The 17840-nt window shown below is 47.0% G+C and overlaps 1 protein-coding gene across 1 annotated transcript in view; it reads left to right on the top strand.

Annotated features, from left to right (window-relative positions):
* The window catches only part of RGS6 (regulator of G protein signaling 6), a 288543-nt gene extending 271840 nt beyond the window's left edge, over positions 1-16703 (top strand). Inside the window, exons 15-17 of the mRNA XM_086613609.1 lie at positions 4229-4318; positions 14571-14624; positions 16542-16703. Of these exons, the coding sequence (XP_086469735.1) occupies positions 4229-4318; positions 14571-14624; positions 16542-16703 (306 nt within the window). The remainder of the gene's footprint in view (positions 1-4228; positions 4319-14570; positions 14625-16541) is intronic.
* Positions 16704-17840: the final 1137 nt, after the last annotated feature.

The raw sequence follows: 17840 nt of genomic DNA, 5'->3' as shown, positions 1-17840 counted from the left end.
AATTACAAAAGCAGGTTATCGTGTCACCCTCTGTGTTAGACTGACATTTCCGAATGTGCATTCATCCTTGCAGGGGAAGCATCAGTACAGCCAGCACTCATCAATGGCGTGCTGTGTGGAGGGATCTGAGTGACCGCTCAGCTCAAAAAGCCAGCTCGCCAGGGTTCGCTCACACGTCAACTCAGTCTCTGTCTTCACTCGCAGCTGCCACGCAGTGGCCTGAGACAGCGGCTTGGTGCTCAGAGGTGGCTGGCAGGGCTGCAGGGAAGACCAGTGGGATGCGTGATGCCTGTCAACTTCCAGCCAAATCTTGAAAGCTTTTTTTTTTTTGCCTGCTTGCTATCTGTTTTAAAAGCAGGTCACTACCTTGTTAATGGTTTAATAGATCAGTTGGGCAATTTTGTTAGAAGTTTGTTTTGCGATTTGTTTTTGCAGTGTGTCTCTCTAAAGGATTGCTGTCTCAAGTCTGGAGCAGGGAGGTGGGAGTCTGAGCCCTACCTGGGAAGCGGTTACCCAGCAGTGGCCGGGAGATGCTGCACTGCCTGGATGAAATGTGGCTCCTGCTGTTGTGCACATGTGACACAGGAACTTCCCATGGCACTTGCAAAGAAATGTCGCAGTGATAATTCTGGCCAGACTGCTCGCAGTGCAGGAGATTGTAATGTCCAGAGCTGCAGCTGTGTTGTTAAAAATTACACAAGCAGTGGATTTGCTTTGTGTATTCAGGGAGCCAGTAATAACAAGCTCATTACCCTATAATAAACAACTTTACAAAATGCAGAGTCCTCTCAGCATAAGGATGGGAAGGCTCAAATTTCTTGCTAGCAGTGTCAGGTATGTCAGGGAGTGTGCATGTGTATGAAGTGCATCACTAGAGATTCTGGCTGCGGTTGGAGATTTCAGTCTTTGGTGAGATTATGCTCCCTCTCCACCGTGTGATAAAGAGGAGAAGAAAACAGCTGCTCAGTAAAATAAGAAGTGAGAGACCAGTGGTTGCAATTATCCAAAGTGAGTTAAAGACCCATGATAGAAGGGGACAAGCCACTTCACACAAGTTGCGCAGAGCCGCTAAATCCATGCAGACGCCTCTGTGGATAGGCTCGTTGCTCAGACTTCTTCAGAAGAATATGCTCAGTCACTAAACCTCCAGTAGCTTTCAATGTATTTAAGAAATGAGGAGCTGCCAAACGCTAGCTGCAAATTCTCCCTAGCAAGTTGCAAATTTTGAAAGTATAGTAGAAAATATCTTGATGGCAAAGAACAGAGCAGGCTAAAGATCAAAACAAATGTCCCAGCTTCTGAATGTTCCTGTCCTGCAGCGAAGCTCCTTGTGTCGCTGGGCTGAGCACTTACTGCAGCCACAATTTTAGCAGGAGCCTTCATGGTGCAGTCTCGGCGGGGATTTTGGCAGCAGCAACATAAGCTGTCCTGTACTGTTGCAAATCGGGAGGCAGTCTTGGCTGACCTGAGCAACTGGCTCAGGTTTCCAGTGTTCAGAAATGCAGCACTGTAGCATAAATGATCAATGTATCATTCGTGCATCCAGTCCAGAGCTTCTTCAAAGTATGCCCTTGAATTCTTGCTATTAAGCAGCAAAGTTTGCGTCTGAAGCTATGCATGTCCCTCCCTTCCCCCTGTGCCCAGCCTTCCTTCTTCATTAACATTCAAAGCTTAGGAGTAGTTGTTCCCTGTTTGATTATCTCTCTGGTGAACAGCTGAAAGGTAGTGGTGTTGCTGTTCAGTGATTCCAAGATGTGAAAAGCAAAGAAGATGCTTCGTACCAATTAGCTAACCGTGGTGGCGGTTGGGCTGTGGGTGTGCATAGTCCTGTTTTTCAGGAAGGGCTTCAGTTAAGAAGTCAGCTGGTGGTTTATTTCATCTCGGGATCGAAGTAATTTTTGCCTTTCCCACAGCCAGATATTGAGTTATACCGTTTTAAGGTCGAATACATGAAGTCATCGTGACATGAGCGAGAATGATAGCTGTTGCTGGCGTGCCGGCAGGTTGTATGACCAGCCAGGCTCGACTTGGCTGTGTTCTGCTTTGCCTGCAAACAGCTCATGTGGTCTGTCTGCATGGCAATGAAACTGAATGTTGTTTTCCAAAATATTATTACTGCCTTTCAGAGCAGATTCAGTTTTCTGACCACAGGTAAAGACACCATTTGGAGTCGAAAGGTAGTAAAAAAATTTAATGATGTGTCTATCAAAATGTTAATCAAAATACCCCTGTCACGCACTGCCTTACCTCAGCCCCACAGCACCTTCCTGCCCACCTCAGCACCCTCTCCCACCAGCACCCTGCATGTACTGGGTGCTGCGAGGGAGGATTGCTAAAAGGAGCAAGGCTCTGGAGACCCCTCAGGCCCTTTACTCTTGATGAGCTACAAGGTGGCTGCCCCACTTACTCATCAGTCTCCTCATGGTCCTGGAGAAGGAAGGAAAGAGACTTTTAGGTATACAGTTAGGTGGGTTTTTTTCTCCAGGTACTGTGAAAAACTCTTTAGGAGGACAGGGAATCTCCTTGAGAAACCTTAAGAGGTAGCAGTACAGATGAACTTGGTGCTATGTGGTTGGGTTTCAGTCAACTGAACCCCAAGTTTCTGCTAGTGAAGTATTTGAGAGAGAGCTGAAGTTGTAAATCCTTATTCACGCCAGAGAAGTAAAAATCTTTGGATGTCCATATCCATGACGTGCATTATTTTCCCTCTTCTTGTCTCAGTGCATACTTGGCTCATTCCATCCTGAATAAATAGAACAAATGTCCCACATCTGGATGTGAAAGCTCGTGACAGGTGCCGTAGGTGAGAAGTATAAAACTGTGCCCTCCCTGGTGTTTTCTGCCGCAAGGAAGGGTGACAGTTGCTAAATGGCTTTATATGAGCATTTCTGTTACAAAATCTTGCACTATCCTTCAGATAGATAGTGCTACACAAATGAGAGTTTGTCAGGTCTAAAAGCAAGTATGAAATTAGCTGGTAAAAATTGTTCCACACCAGGTTGTAGCTCAAAGGATACATTTATGCCTGTGTCGTAGGAAAACCAGTAGCAGTTATGTCCCTCTTAGGACTACACCGAATAGTGCAAGAAAGCTGAATTAAGCAGTTCTTCTGTGTATAGACAGGTCATCGCTAATTACCCATGATGGTGAAGATAAGGGGGTTCTGCTTGGCTTGTTAACACTGTGAATAAACTATGCGACTTCAGCCTGGTTTCGCTGTTCTAAAGTTTCATGTACAATGGCTTTAGGGCAGGAGAGAATATTTCCCGTTGTACAAATCAGTATAGATAAAATTGCTCATTAACTCTATAAAGTGTTTCCTTGGGCAAAGTCTAAGAGAAATGTCCAGAGTGCCTGTTTTTTTCTTGAGTTCCTTTCGTGTTCTCAGTCTTATTTGGTCAGAGTATTTTGATTTTGATTTTCTTGGCGTTTGGATAATATGTATTACAAATCCAGGGATAATTAGGAGAAGAAGAGCTGACTGTGTTAAGCAGGAAAGTAAAACTAAGCAAGGAAATGGACAAGGGTAGGCATGAAGTTCTGATGCAATGAAACACCGCCTTGTAAGTTTGAAGATGCACACAGTAAGTTGCTCTCAGAGCAGAATGATAACAGTAGTTTGACTCACTAGGAGAAGAGAGACTCTATGGGAGGGACTCATCAGACATAGCTTATACATCGTCACCAGAGATGGGGGCTTTTTCAGGAATTAACAGGTTGACGTGCTTTAAGTATGTGTCTTAAGTGTAGATGAAGTGTGTCCAAGTATCAGTTCCCCTCCATGAACAGGAGGGAAACGCTGGGTGAGAGTTCAAGTATCTATGAGTGGTAAAATGCAACCTAATCTATGGGACAATTTCTGGTGTTTATTTCTTCCTTCTTGAGACATCCCAGTAGTTTCAGCCTGGCTAGACACCTGCTTATGATGTGGGGACTTCAGAGAGTTGCAGTCTTTGCAGAGTAACTCCGATGACTGAATAATGTGTGCCAGCCTTTGGGGTGTGGGCCATCTCTTTATCTTGTGTTCATACAGCCCCAGACTCAGCAGGGTCCTGCCCCAGCATGGACCTCCTGTACACTACCACAACACAGATAATCAATAATAGCAGACTTAATTAGGACTTTGATCAGTCTCTCTTCCTTCTAATTTGCTGTGTTTTAAATCCCTGTGATGTCTAAATGAGGTTTGATAACAATTCTCTGTCTCTCATTTCCTCCCGTCCCACAGGAGCACATTTACAAGCTGATGAAGAGTGACAGCTATGCGCGCTTCCTCCGTTCGAACGCTTACCAGGACTTATTGCTGGCGAAGAAGAAGGTATCTGTTGGAAAGGATGTGCTTGCATCTCTTAGACCCTCTTGAGTCTCGCCTGCTGCTTGCTGCTAGTGTTGAAATGAAAACATTGTTTCCCTTTTCCCCCCTCCCTTTATTTAAGAAAGGAATGAGCACTTTGTTTTCTTCACTGGGGGCACAGGGTATGGGCATCCGTATGTGCAGCCTCAGCGTGTATTTTGGGGAAAACTTAGTGACCCAAGGTAAACATGATATGAAAAAGTGTTTGTTTTGCACAGCTGTCTCCTGAACTTGGTGCAGGCAATTAAAATTGTCTCTTCCTCATGACAAAGATGTGTCTGATATGAGAAACAAACCCCATCAATTATTCCTTACTGGTGCAAATTTCACACCATTCTGATGTTTACCTCCCTAGCCTCACCATGTGATCTTCCTTTTGGATGTCCTACCTATAGACCCCCTTGCAGTGATTCCCGTGCTCCTTTTCTCCCTTTCCCTTGCTTTAGCTTCCCAGAGGTGTTTCCTTTACCTTGGAGATGAGAAATAATTGCAACCCATGCAGTAATCGAGAATTCCAGCCATTGTTTCTCACAGGAGAACTGAGTTGAGCTCTGTTTAGCCTTTTTGGTATCTGCATGCGCTCTGCCAGGACCCCTCAGTTCAGGGTAGCAAAGGAGTGGTTACAGAGAGTTACGGCAGCTCCTGTCCAAGCATCCCTTCTTTCTGAGGGTGCCGGGAGATAAACTGCTGATCTCTGCAGTTGTGGGTGTGTTCAAATGCTTCCTGCACCTCCTGACTTATTCCCGTTAAGTTTGTGTGTCCGACTGTGTGCATGTGCATGCAGGTACACGTGTACGTTTTGGCTTCCAGGACCATACACAAACTGACTCCTGACTCCTGCGCTGAGTGTGTGGTTTCCCGTCCCCGTCTTCCCTGCTGTTTTTTCTGCTGCATTCTCTGTGTGCTGCCAAATTACGTTGCATTGGCACAATTACGATGAAATCCCAGTGCATTTTTGTCCTGATTGTCACTGTGTGCCCTAAAAGCGTGCACATGGTGACAAAAGGAGGCAAACCCCTCTGTCTGCTGTGCCTGGGACTACTGGCAAGTGGGTTAGGGGAAGGTAATGGAGGGCAGCAGTTGTTCTTATGTTTCAAAATGTCTGGTTTGAGACAGCATAAACCAGTGCTGCTTATATCTGAAAAGGTTAGACCTGGCGTAGAGTTCAGAGGCTGTGGGGGAAGAAGGAGGTGCAAGGAAAAAGTCTTCTGATGGTACCAAGTACAAAAATCTTTGCCATCTTCCTACCCCTATCAGTTTATGGTGACAAACCCCGTCCTCCTTCCCAAGTCTCTACTGAGCATGTGAGGGTTCGTGTGCTTCAAAGCAGGACAGTTTTCTCCTCCCGGCTGAGCCCATTCAAACTGGAGGTGGTCTTTTTTGGTTTTTGGTGTGGTTTTTTTTTGCATTCCTTTTTTGCCGTCAGATCAAGCCCTGGATGTGTCAGCATGACGTCCTCATCCTCCCCTACAAACTGCCAGAGGAGCAGGTTTTGTTGTCATGTTAACACAGCCGTGAAAGTAAGAATCAAGTTTCTTTTAGAAAGAGCTGTGAGTGCACGAGTAAACAGTGATGCATAAAGAAGGCGGGAGCGGATCTGTGTAGATGGGTTGTTCACCAGCTTCACACGATGCGGGAGGGGAGTAGATGTTACTCCAGAATCTGTAAAGCTCTTTGCTGTCACATTGCATTGTGTCGGCCAAGTGAGCATTTCTGAAGCAGTGTAGGTACAGAGATGCTGACAGAAAGAACGTGAAGTCTCTTAACCCTGAGCTACGCAGTGAGATCTTTAGTACCTTTAGTGCAGCTTTGAGAGGTATCCCTTTAAAATTTGTCTAAATAGCTGGAAAGCAGAGGGAAGGAAAAGAGAAACCCAGTGGGATATCAGAGCCTGTGTACAAAGTCCTGGATTCACTGATGTGAGTAGAAATTCACTGCAGTTGTTTAAGACTCGATGAGTACATCTCGCCGGGGTGTGTCTTGCTCCAAAGATGTTTTCCTAACATTGCCTGTATACCACACCAATATGACGTTCCCTTACTTTTATTGCTGAAAGTAAGTTCTGTCAGAAGCACAACATGATGGACTGATATCTGCTGGAAGGCCTAATCAGCCAGCCACCCACAGTCCAGGAGGTTCCTTCAGTGCATTGATGATAACTTCCTGATGCAAATGGTGGATGAGCCTACTAGGAGAGGAGCGCTGCTGGATCTTATTCTCACTAATAAGGAGGGTCTGGTTGAATCGCTGAAGGTCGAGGGTAGCCTTGGTTGTAGTGACCATGAAATGGTGGAGTTCAGGATCTCATGTGGCAGGAAGAGAATACCTAGCAGAACTAGAATCCTGGACTTCAGTAGGGCCAACTTTGATCTTTTCAAACAATTGCTAGGAGAAATCCAATGGGACAAAGTACTGGAAGGTGAAGGGGCTTAAGAGCTCTTCTGAGCTCAAGACCAGTGCATCCCAACAGGTAGGAAGTCAAGAAAGGGTACCAAGAGACCTGCATGGTAAATGGGGAACTGTTGGGCAAACTCAAGTGCAAAAAGAGAGTGTACAGATCATGGAAGGAGGGGCAGGCCACTTGGGAGGAATATAAGTCTGCTGTCAGAGGATGTAGGGAGGCAACTAGGAAAGCTAAGACCTCCTTGGAATTAAACCTTGCAAGAAAGGTCAAGGACAACAGAAGGGGCTTCTTCAAATACATTGCAGATAAAACTAACACTAGAGGCAATGTAGGCCCACTGGTGAATGAGGAGGGTGCCCTGGTGACAGAGGATAAGAAGAAGGCAGAGTTACTGAATGCGTTCTTTGCCTCAGTCTATACTGCTAGAGGCTATCCTGATGAGCCCCGAAACCCTGAGGCTCCTGAGGAAGTCAGGATAGAGGAGGAGTCTACCCTGGTTGATGAGGGCTTGGTTAGGGACCAGTTAAGTAACCTGGCTGTCCATAAATCCATGGGTCCTGATGGGATGCACCCGCGGGTGCTGAGGGAGCTGGCAGATGTCATTGCCAGGCCACTCACCATCATCTTTGCTAAATCGTAGGGAACGGGAGAGGTGCCTGAGGACTGGAGGAAAGCAAATGTCACTCCGGTCTTCAAAAAGGGCAAGAAGGAAGACCCAGGTAACCATAGACTGGTCGGCCTCACCTCCATCCCTGGAAAGATAATGGAACAACTTATCCCTGGTGCTGTCTCTAGGCATATCAAGGTTAAGAGGGTCATTAGGGGCAGTCAACATGGCTTCATTAAGGGGAAGTCATGCTTGACAAACCTGATAGCCTTTTATGAGGACAACACCCAGGGGGTGGATGATGGTAGAGCAGTGGATGTGGTCTATCTTGACTTCAGTAAAGCATTTGACGCAGTCTCCCACAGCATCCTCACAGCTAAACTGAGGAAGTGTGGTCTGGATGATCGGGGTAGTGAGGTGGATTGTGAACTGGCTGAAGGATAGAAGCCAGAGAGTAGTGGTCAATGGGACAGAGTCCAGTTGGAGGCCTGTATCTAGTGGAGTCCCTCAAGGGTCGGTACTGGGACTGGTATTGTTCAACATATTCATCAATGACTTGGATGAGGGAATAGAGTGCATGGTCAGCAAGTTTGCCGATAACACTAAACTGGGAGGAGTGGCTGACACACCTGAAGGCTGTGCTGCCATTCAGAGAGACCTGGACAGGCTGGAGAGTTGAGCGGGGAGAAATTTAATGAAATACAACAAGGGCAAGTGTAGAGTCTTGCATTTGGGTAAGAACAACCCCATGTACCAGTACAAGTTGGAGACTGAACTGTAGGGGAATAGCACAGAGGAAAGGGACCTGGGGGTCCTGGTGGACAGCAGGATGACCATGAGCCAGCAATGTGGCCTTGTGGCCAAGAAGGCCAATGGCATCCTGGGGTGTATTAGAAGGGGTGTGGTTAGTAGGTGGAGAGAGGTTCTCCTCCCCCTCTACTCTGCCCTGGTGAGGCCACATCTGGAATATTGTGTCCAGTTCTGGGCCCCTCAGTTCAAGAAGGACAAGGAACTGCTTGAGAGGGTCCAGCGCAGGGCCACAAAGAGATTAAGGGAGTGGAGCATCTGCCTTATGAGGAAAGGCTGAGGGAGCTGGGTCTCTTTAGCTTGGAGAAGAGAAGACTGAGGGGGGGCCTCATTAATGTTTATAAATATGTAAAGGGTGACTGTCATGAGGATGGGACCAGGCTCTTCTCAGTGGCATCCAATGATAGGACAAGGGGAAGTGGATATAAGCTGGAACATAGGCGGTTCCACTTAAACATGAGGAAGAACTTCTTCCCAGTAAGGGTAACAGAACACTGGAACAGGCTGCCCAGAGAGGTTGTGGAGTCTCCTTCTCTGGAGATGTTCAAAACCTGCCTGGACGCGTTCTTGTGTGATCTGGTCTAGGTGGTCCTGCTCCGCCAGGGGGATTGGACTAGATGATCCTTTGAGGTCCTTTCCAATCCCTAACATTCTGTAATTCTGTGTGATTCTGTGACTTGGGCTAAAAGAGTTGCTTGCACAAAGCAAATGAACATCTCTATGGCTTAAGATTCACACAGGAATATTTTATGGGTAAGTTTATGTAATTTGAGGTCTTTTGCCCTCCAGCACTGGGTTGTGGCAAGCTGAGAGGGCAGGAGAAAGGGAAAGGTTGACTGGTGTGCCTAGAGCACAGGACTGGGAGCTGCAAAATCCATGTGCTTCCTCTGGTTCCCCCACTTACTTTCTTGTGTGACCTTGGGGAAGAGAAGGTTCAATTTTGTCTGCCTCATACCCTCTTCTTTGTCGAATGAGAATAATAATAGTGACCTGCTCAGTGGAGAGGTGGCAAGGCTTGTTTAGTGCCTTGAAACATGCTTGACATTTTTTGAGATTTCTAAGATACTGTAAGTTTGAACAGTTAATTTTTTTCATACCGTACAATAACCACAGATGTGGGAGCTTCCCCTCCCTGCTTTGGGAGTGCAGTAATGGAGAGGAGGGAGGGAGGAGAAGTTATGGGTCGGGACTGAGATACAGTGACAGAATTACAAGAGGGATTAGGGAGGATAAAAGGAACATATTCTTCACACCACTAACTGATGCAAGACAGTGAACATAAGCTGCATACAGACCAGGCCATACATACTTTGTTAATCCATTTTAGATTTTTTTTTTTTTCTCCTTTCTTCCCAGTGTCATTATGACAAATAACCACAGTATTATTGGCCTCAATCCTGCAGATTCATGGCGCTCAGCAGGGAACATGAGGTTGGCCTCCAGCGAGGGTGTGATTGGAAGCAGTGTGCTGCAGAGGGGGAAAGCTGGGTGTAGGTCCCTGCCTCGCACAGAAGCCCTCCTCCCCTGCTAGGCTGGAGGAGAGGAGGGATGAGGGCAGAGCCCTGTCCTCAGGAGGAACAGCTGTATGCCTGGCCAATTCAAGCTCTGTACCTCCATGCCCAGCCTTCCCCCTGCAGCAGACAGAAATCACAGGGCCACTCGAGGTTCCGGCTCAGCGGTTGAAGGGCTGGATGGTGCTGAGATCCCTGACCGACTCGTCACATTTTGTCTAGCTACGCAACATGCCCCACTCGTGCTGTGCAGTCGAACATCGACCTGCTCCTATTTCCGCTGACACGCACATTACTGCAGGCTACTTTACAGCAGGTGATCACCACCGCATCACCCCCCAGCCCTCCTCCACGGTAGCCAGAATGGTGGCTGGATGTCCTTAGATGGCAGCGAGCTTCATGTCAGAACGAGTACCCTGACAAACCTCCTGGCTCGAGGCAAGGAGGAGTTTGGGATGGGTGCCTTGGCTGCAGAGAAAGGGGGTTATTCCCTGGGGAAAGAGCAGTGTAGGTTAGTTAGTGCACTGTTGAAAGGGATGGATGTGCACGGGAGCTTTGTTAAGGGTGAAGGAGCAGCCAGACACGTTGCTCTGCTAGTTATTTTTGAGAAGAAGAGAAAGAAAGGAACAGAAAAGACCTCAAGGCACTTACATTACTCTCCATAAAGGTGGAATGATGACATTGGTGGGCATCTCTGCATTAGTAGGCACCTGACTGCCACCCAAAACGGCACGTGAGCTGTCACGGCCCCAGTGCTCATGGCAGCCTGGCACGGGGTGGCTTCCCGCTGTCCAACTCTGCCCACAGGCAGGGGAGCATCCCAGAAAGGCAGCCGCAACTGCAGTGCAGGCGGACTGCAAAGCCACGGCGTGAGTCCCGTCGCATCAGGGGAAGAGCAGGTTGATATTGGCTTGGTTTAGAGCATTGCTTTCCTCTCCAGCTGGTTCAGAGAAGGGTGACTTCTCTGTGGTCCTGCACAAATGGACACAAACCAGATGCAAAATACTGTTCCAGCCATTTGGTAGCACTGTTCATGCCCTTTGCTTTCTCACTTTGGACAGGTGTACATGACTGCCTGAGAAGCCCAGGACCTGCTCCTGGCCGTTTTCTGAGGCAGGGTCAGGGAGGAAGTGATTATCCTTTATTTTTGCCTGACACCATTCCCTCTGGAACATGTGCTTTTCACCAAGTTAAAGTTCAAAACCACCCCACCCCAAGCTCCAAAGTCTCATACCAAAAAAAAAGAATTCAAGAGCCAAAAGCATGTATCCTGGGATGGAGAGAGGGAGGGAGGAAGAGGTTTTTGCAGACCTGCAGTTCAGAAGACCAAGCTTTTGGATGTATTTCCCTACCCCTTTTCAGATCCCTGGCAAAAAGTGTCAGCAAGGCAATGGTTAGGAGCTTCACGCGTGAGGGGACAGGCTCCATTTTCAGCACACCACCTTTTGAAGCATTACTTTTGTCCTGACCCGCTGTCCCCACTGCTCTGTATTGTCCAGGAAGATTCCTACTGCAGATTCCGTCCCCGTCTCAGTCCCATCAGGGCACACATGACCAGTTTGATTCAGTGGCAGGACTTGGCTTGAATGTTTTAAAAATGCTGAGCAAATTTTCTCGTAATTACTTTTAATAATCAGTGTCAGCTGGTTTCTTAGGTTTTTTCTACTTACTCTGCTCTGTGCCAGCAGAATCTACACAAAGGAACTTAAAATTTGGATGGCTGGGTACATAATTAATCAGGAAAAAAAAGGAAAATTTGGAGGAGACATTCAATAATTAGTGAACAGCTCCGAAGTGGTAAGATCTATTTTTCTGCACCTATCTGGGCTGAGAGGTTTTCATCTGCAGCGGGGGTGGTTGTTTCGTATTTTATCCAAGCGCAATGTCCTTTGCCATTAGCTGGTAGAGTCTGTTGGTGTATTTACTGGCAAAGATGGCCTTTTTTGCACCTCGGAGGACTGCTTGACCTGGCATGCACATGTGCTTCTCTGCCTTTGCCCTTTGCACTCGCAGCGTGTGTTTGTGCAGACACTGCTGTGATGCCGTAGCAGACACAGCTCCAGGGCCCACTGCCTTGTCAGACGCTCCCCGTGCAGGACCCCAGATCTGCTCACAGGATTGAGAAAGGTCTGACTCAGACTCTTTTTTTTTTTCCGCTTTCTCACTTTGTTATTTTTAAATTTCCCTCCTCAGCTGTGCAAGGCAGCTTCCACGCTGTGCTGGAGGGATGCAGGCAGGCGGTCACCCTCCGTGTCAAGCTGCCAGCCACAGGGTCTGCAGGCAGGAAGAGCCGGAGAGACGTACAGCCAGCACCCGCACCCACGGCTCTTCACTCTGCAGCCAGCCCGCCTCAGCTGCTTTTTATTTACTAGGAAATGTCATCCTTTGACTCAGAGCTGGAGGCCATGGGGATGAGTTTTCCACACATCCAGCTGGCCCCAGTCTGCTGTCCCATGCCAAATGTGCAGGGTTGCTGCAGCCTGTGCTTGCAAAGCGCTTTCTGTGGGGCACCGTGGGTGCCCTCCGTGTCTGCTTCCCCACACCTGTCTTCAGCCATGGTAGGGAGACAGCCTTGTGTGTGGCCCCTGAGCTGGACAAGCTCTCAGCACCTCATCAAGGTACTCATCGTCTTTGCAGACCGCTGTCCTGCCTTCCTGCTGGGTGGGAAGCTGCATCACCTGGCTGGTGGCAAAACCAGAGACACTAGATTTTGACGGCAAGTGCAGGGGCACAGTGTGGCCTGTTTTCAGCAGCTCCCTCTCATTGCCTCCCAGTGCACACCAAAGCTCCACTTTAAAATGCAGTTGGGCCAGATGCTGCTTTTCCAGCCTACAGCAACACCATGCTGCAGACTGCAAGTGCCTTTCTCCCCTAGAGAGCCTTGCAGAATGCTGATATTTCTTCTCCCGGGTGAAATTGTGCCTTGAATTTGGCTGCCAGTGGCTCTTGCCACCCTGCAGAAGACCACCACGGAGGCGCAGCGCTTGGCTGTGTGCTGTCATCCCCAATCCCGCTCATCACAATGTGTTCAGCCAAGGCGGCAGGACCTCAGCCTCTCTCTGTCACCACTGCTGCCTCGGGGTGCGGGGACACTTCCAAGGCTCCTTCAAAGAGGGGATCCGCGATGCTCTGAGCACTCGCACTGCCGTTACGCTCAGCAGAAGGGCGAGGCTGACGTTTCTTTTCCCTTGCCTCTCCTTTCATGTGCATGGAGAGGTAACTAACCCCAGGGTTAGTGCATATTAAGTAGTCCTTTGGGGAGCCTGGGTCTGGGTGCGTTACTGCCTCCCTGCCAGCAGGAAGCCTGCTCTGTCGCTTGGTGCGTGCTCTGAGGCCTTGGCATCCTCAGTGTTGGCTAAAACAATGCGCCTCTAGCTTTCACTTTTGATACTGCTTTTGGGACCTAAGAGCTGATGGTGTGGCTTCCTCAAGTAGTTGTAAGTGGGGAGATTGCTTGACTCTTTCTTCTGGACAAAGAATGTTGCTTGTCTTAAACGGACCTTATGTTCTGGTCTCCTCTCTGGCGATGCGGCCGGGAGAATCAGCCCCACTTCTGCCTGGGATGCTTCAGACTAACCTTGTAGACATCAGAGAGCTGTGGCAGCTGTGATGAATGTGCAGAAGAATCAAAAGGCTTTGCCTAGACTCACCTACACAACTTCTCATCCAGTTTATCTGATACGATTTTGGCTTCCTTACATCTTCTCTATGTGATTTTCACACTGGTGCTTTGTCCCGCAGGTTGTTAGTGCAGCTGAATCTGTGACAGATGATGTGGCAGGGAGGCACCTCTGATGAGCATCTCCAGTGCAACGCTTGTTTCCAGTGCGCTGTAATGCACCATCATTACTGTGACTTTCCCGTGTATGTAGCTCCTTGTCCGATTTGCTGCAGTTTTATTGCCAACTTACCATCTCAATTTCACTAGCTGACCACATTAAAATAAGTTTCTCTCCTGGAAATCAACAGTGCCCACAGCTTTCTGACTGCAGTGAGCTTTCCTTCATATTACCGAGTTTCTTCTCCATAACAATTTTTTTTCTCTTAGATATTCCAGCAAACATGCCAATAAATTATTTAGTTCTTCCTCATTAGTGACAATTAGATCTCCCTTGTGCCAAATGAATGAAGCGCTGCAGTGAGCAACCTTCTCAGGGATACATTAATAAAGCCGTGATGCACACGCTTGTCTTCTCGCAGTGAAGTTGAATGTCTTCTTGCATATAAGTAGTTCTGTACTCCAGATACAAAAATATCAGTGCCCCAAATCTGCCTATATCTTTCCGTGGCCTTGCACAGGCATACATATGCTGTCTTGCGTTTTGATGTAGCCAAACTTACTGGAAATGTGTTTCTACCCCCTGGATAAATAGAGGAGCGTAGGTTCCCTGATGATAAGTTCAGTGGTGGTTTTCTTTCAGTGCTGTATTCACTCACATATCACTTTTTAATATTGCAAATGTTACTGTGGGGTTTTTTTGTCTCTCTAAGCAAGTAGATGGGAGCCTCCGATCAGCTGTTTGGCAGATGTTAACCAGAATCAGAGGTCCCAGCTCAAACAGCCACAGAAGGAAAATTCAATGAACAAGAAATCAATACCAATAGCTGTGAGACACAGCAATGCACAGACCCAGTTGAACCTTTCAAAAAAGTCACAGGAGGAAAGGTGACATTCTCCAAGAGTAAAAGTAGTGATGTCTCTCATTCTTTAAGGGGCTTTGGTTTCTTATGTTTGCTATTGCAAACATTGATTTCTGCTTTTTAAATTTTTTTTACAACTTTTTCCCCTTGCTGCTTCCTTATATTTTACTGCTGTTTTGAAAAACTGCATTTAAGCTGAAGGGTTTTTTTCTGTATTTTCTTCTCCCCACTTCTTTCCCTGTTAAGCCAGAGAATGAGCAAGGTCGTAGAACTTCTCTAGAAAAGTTCACTCGCAGCGTGGTAAGTTCCTTTTCTTTTCCCTCCTCCCTTTCCTCAGAACTTCATTTTTAGTTGGGGGAACATGGATGCTTGACTTTTTATTTCATCCTTTATTTTTGCAACTAGCATCTTGGAAGCTTCTCTTTTAATACTGTAGCTCATCTAAATAGTAGTTCTAAAGAAGGGGTGAGAGGGGCGTGGGAAGAAGAATTCCATAATGCTTGTTCTAGCTCATCATCACTGCAGAAGCAAATTGATTTTTGTCTAGAATTAAACGCAAGATTGTCTTTTTGCTGCGTTCCCACTACAGTATTTGTTGTGGCTTTTCCTTGCGCAATGAAGTAGAAGAGCATGGTTTTCATAGCGCCATTGCAACAGTATCCATATGGTTGTATAGTGCATGGTTAATGACACCGTATGTATATACACATACATATCCACCCACAGCGCTGCAGCCGCTTCCTCCGTTGCCCCCGTCTGTCAGTGCTCATGTAAATAGTGATGGGCAATACCCTTTGACTCGCTCATGATACCAATACTGGGAAAGGAGTGCAGTAACAGCAAGAAACACGACACACTTAAAACTTTTAGATAAGGGACGATGGGACATCAAGGGCTGCCCACAGGCATCCTCTCCTCCATTGTCCTTCACCAGCCTCCAGACAGTCTAATGGCAGGGGGAACTGGTCTGGCTGCGGAGGGATGCTGCAGCCAGGGCAGCATTGGGCATCGGCCAGGGCTGCTTCTCTCCAGCTCCCAGGGCAGGACCCCAGAACCTGGGCAAGCCCCACTCGTCCCACTTGTTTTCAGGGATCTACATGTGCAGTAGATTTTCTAGAGAATTGGAAGATCAGGGAGAAGGGGGCAGGACCAGAGGCGGGAGCTGGAAGTGGGGCGGAGGAGCAGGGATACTGGGCAGCACAGGGTGGGACAGGCTGTGCGCATGGGGTGGCACAGGGCAAGCACAGGGCTAGAGCTGAAGATGCAGCAACTGGGTCAGTGTGGAATTACCCTTGTGCTGCTCAGCATCAAGTACATTTCGACTTGATATGTCATATGGTTTTGGCATACTGCTGTGGTCTTCATGTATCGCCCATCATTAGTAAGGTGGTACCGTGACAGCAGTTATCAAGTAGTTGATTCCCATAGAAGCTGCTGTACAGAAGAGTATTTCACAGAAAGTTTGTATACCTTGTTATGGCTTTATAATGGCTTTAATGAAGACATTGGGCTATGTGTATATACCATACCTACGCTTGCATTGTGTGTGTATGTATATTTATATATACACTGTATACGTACACATGGCATATAAATATAAAACATTTGTACATACAGATAGAAAAGGGGAAACTGTGCAGGTAAGCGTGAGCTGTCATAGGGCAAATAAGCCTGGAGGGGTTCTTTCTGTGCTGCTGTGCTACTGCACGAGCAAACCCAAATGTAACACGCAGAGCTTTGTGGTATATCCACTGGCAGACTTCCTGGGGAATGTATTTATATAGCTAATGCATATGCACACATTTAAAATATGTTGATATAAAATATATCACTGTGCCCATCTGCATATTTACTACTTTCTAAGAGTCTGCCAGAAAGAGAAATATTTTTTTCTTTAAACAAACTATGCAGAAATATTTACACCGAGTGGTAAATTCTGCTCCCAGATTTGCCAAATACGTGGAGGAGTAACTCTCACTTTACTAAGCTGGCTGGGTTTATAGTAACACAGCCAAGGATGGATTTTTCTCTTGCATTTGATTTGAAGGGTAACTTGACAAACTCGGTTTGGGATGGTAAGATTATAATGCAAGTACCTGTAAAGAAAATCGTAGATTGGTCGTCACTTTAGTTCATTTTTGTCTTACTGGCTAAGCATAGTGTAAACATTTTGTTTCATTTTTCTTAATACAGATACAAAATGTCATCCTCTTGTAGATACAAGAACTAGGAAGGGTTCTGGATTTTTTTTATACTTTGCAATATGGCAGTTTGTTGCTACCATCAGATGAGAAGATAGTCACTATGTTGCTGTGTCATAATGTCCTCGGAGGACAGAATTACCAAAGTGGTAACTCCATGGCGTACTCAGGGGACTGAATTAAGACGAAGTTAATTCCACGTGCTCTAGTTCTCAAAAACACACTGCAGTTCCCCAGCTGCATAGGAGTGGAGCCGTTCAGCGGCCCTTATTCCCAGAGCTCCACTATACTTTAGTGGTTGCTCATTACAGGATCACATATTCAAGCTGACCCCACACAGGCACACTGAAGTTAAACGTACGCTTAAGGTTTGGCTGGGGCAGAGCCCGAATGCTCAGCTCTCTTCAGTGGGGAGCCCTAAGCTTGTTTTGCAAACAGAATAATATGAGGTCACATTTCCAGTGATGGCTGTAAGAGGAACATCCAAAACAACCAGGGCTGGAAGTTTATTTGCCATAAGAGCCATCGCTGAGACACTGTTGTGGCTGCTAGACTGGCTGTACTATAAACTTGCCCGTGGACCTGGGCTACCTCTGGCCTGTGCTGCTCTCTTCGGCACTGGGGGGGCGCAGCAGACCCCCGGGGAAATTTTCAGATTTGGCTGTGGCACATGACCCAGCAAAAACATCAGGAAAAGTATTCGTCGAGGAATACTTCAAGGCACTTAAAGTGGGGAATAAAGTGACCTGGCTGTGTTTGTTCTTTCTGCACCACCATGATTATTAGTAAGATCATAAGAATATTTAAAATGCGTCTTAAAATACAGAGCAAATTCTTTTCCAGCATCAATCAGTTATTTTTTCCTATAATACTCTGGCACTTCCGACCCCTTGAGAATCTCCCTCCAATAATTTTTAGCTCATCGTTTCTTCAAGTAAAGCAGTTACTATTGTTTAAAATTTGCTAAAACTTTTCAGCTGTTATAAGCAACACAGAGAAAGCACATATCTAATGATGTTATGGTTTCCTTTTGCATCACTGTACTCAAATTTGGGGAACTTGGTTCGCTAATGGTGTAGGTCGCTTAGAACTAGAGCAGGAGCGTGGAGATGGAGGTTCATGACCCCTTCCTTGTTCATGATGCGGCACTTACAGGAGTGCTTTCTCTACCAGAGAAGGCCTGTTTGTAGCCAGAATGCCAGACATCCCTGACTCGTTAGACAGTGCGTCTTCACTGGGGTGAAAAAAATGAGACTCTCTAGGTCGCCTGTTCTAGTTGCTTGGATCTCACTATCTCTTGTTTGAGAAAGACAGG

The sequence above is a fragment of the Tauraco erythrolophus genome, chromosome 6 (assembly GCF_009769465.1).
Source record: "Tauraco erythrolophus isolate bTauEry1 chromosome 6, bTauEry1.pri, whole genome shotgun sequence".
Lineage (NCBI taxonomy): Eukaryota > Metazoa > Chordata > Aves > Musophagiformes > Musophagidae > Tauraco > Tauraco erythrolophus.
Note: the sequence above shows the minus strand (reverse complement) of the source record. Positions and strands in the feature narration are given on the sequence as shown.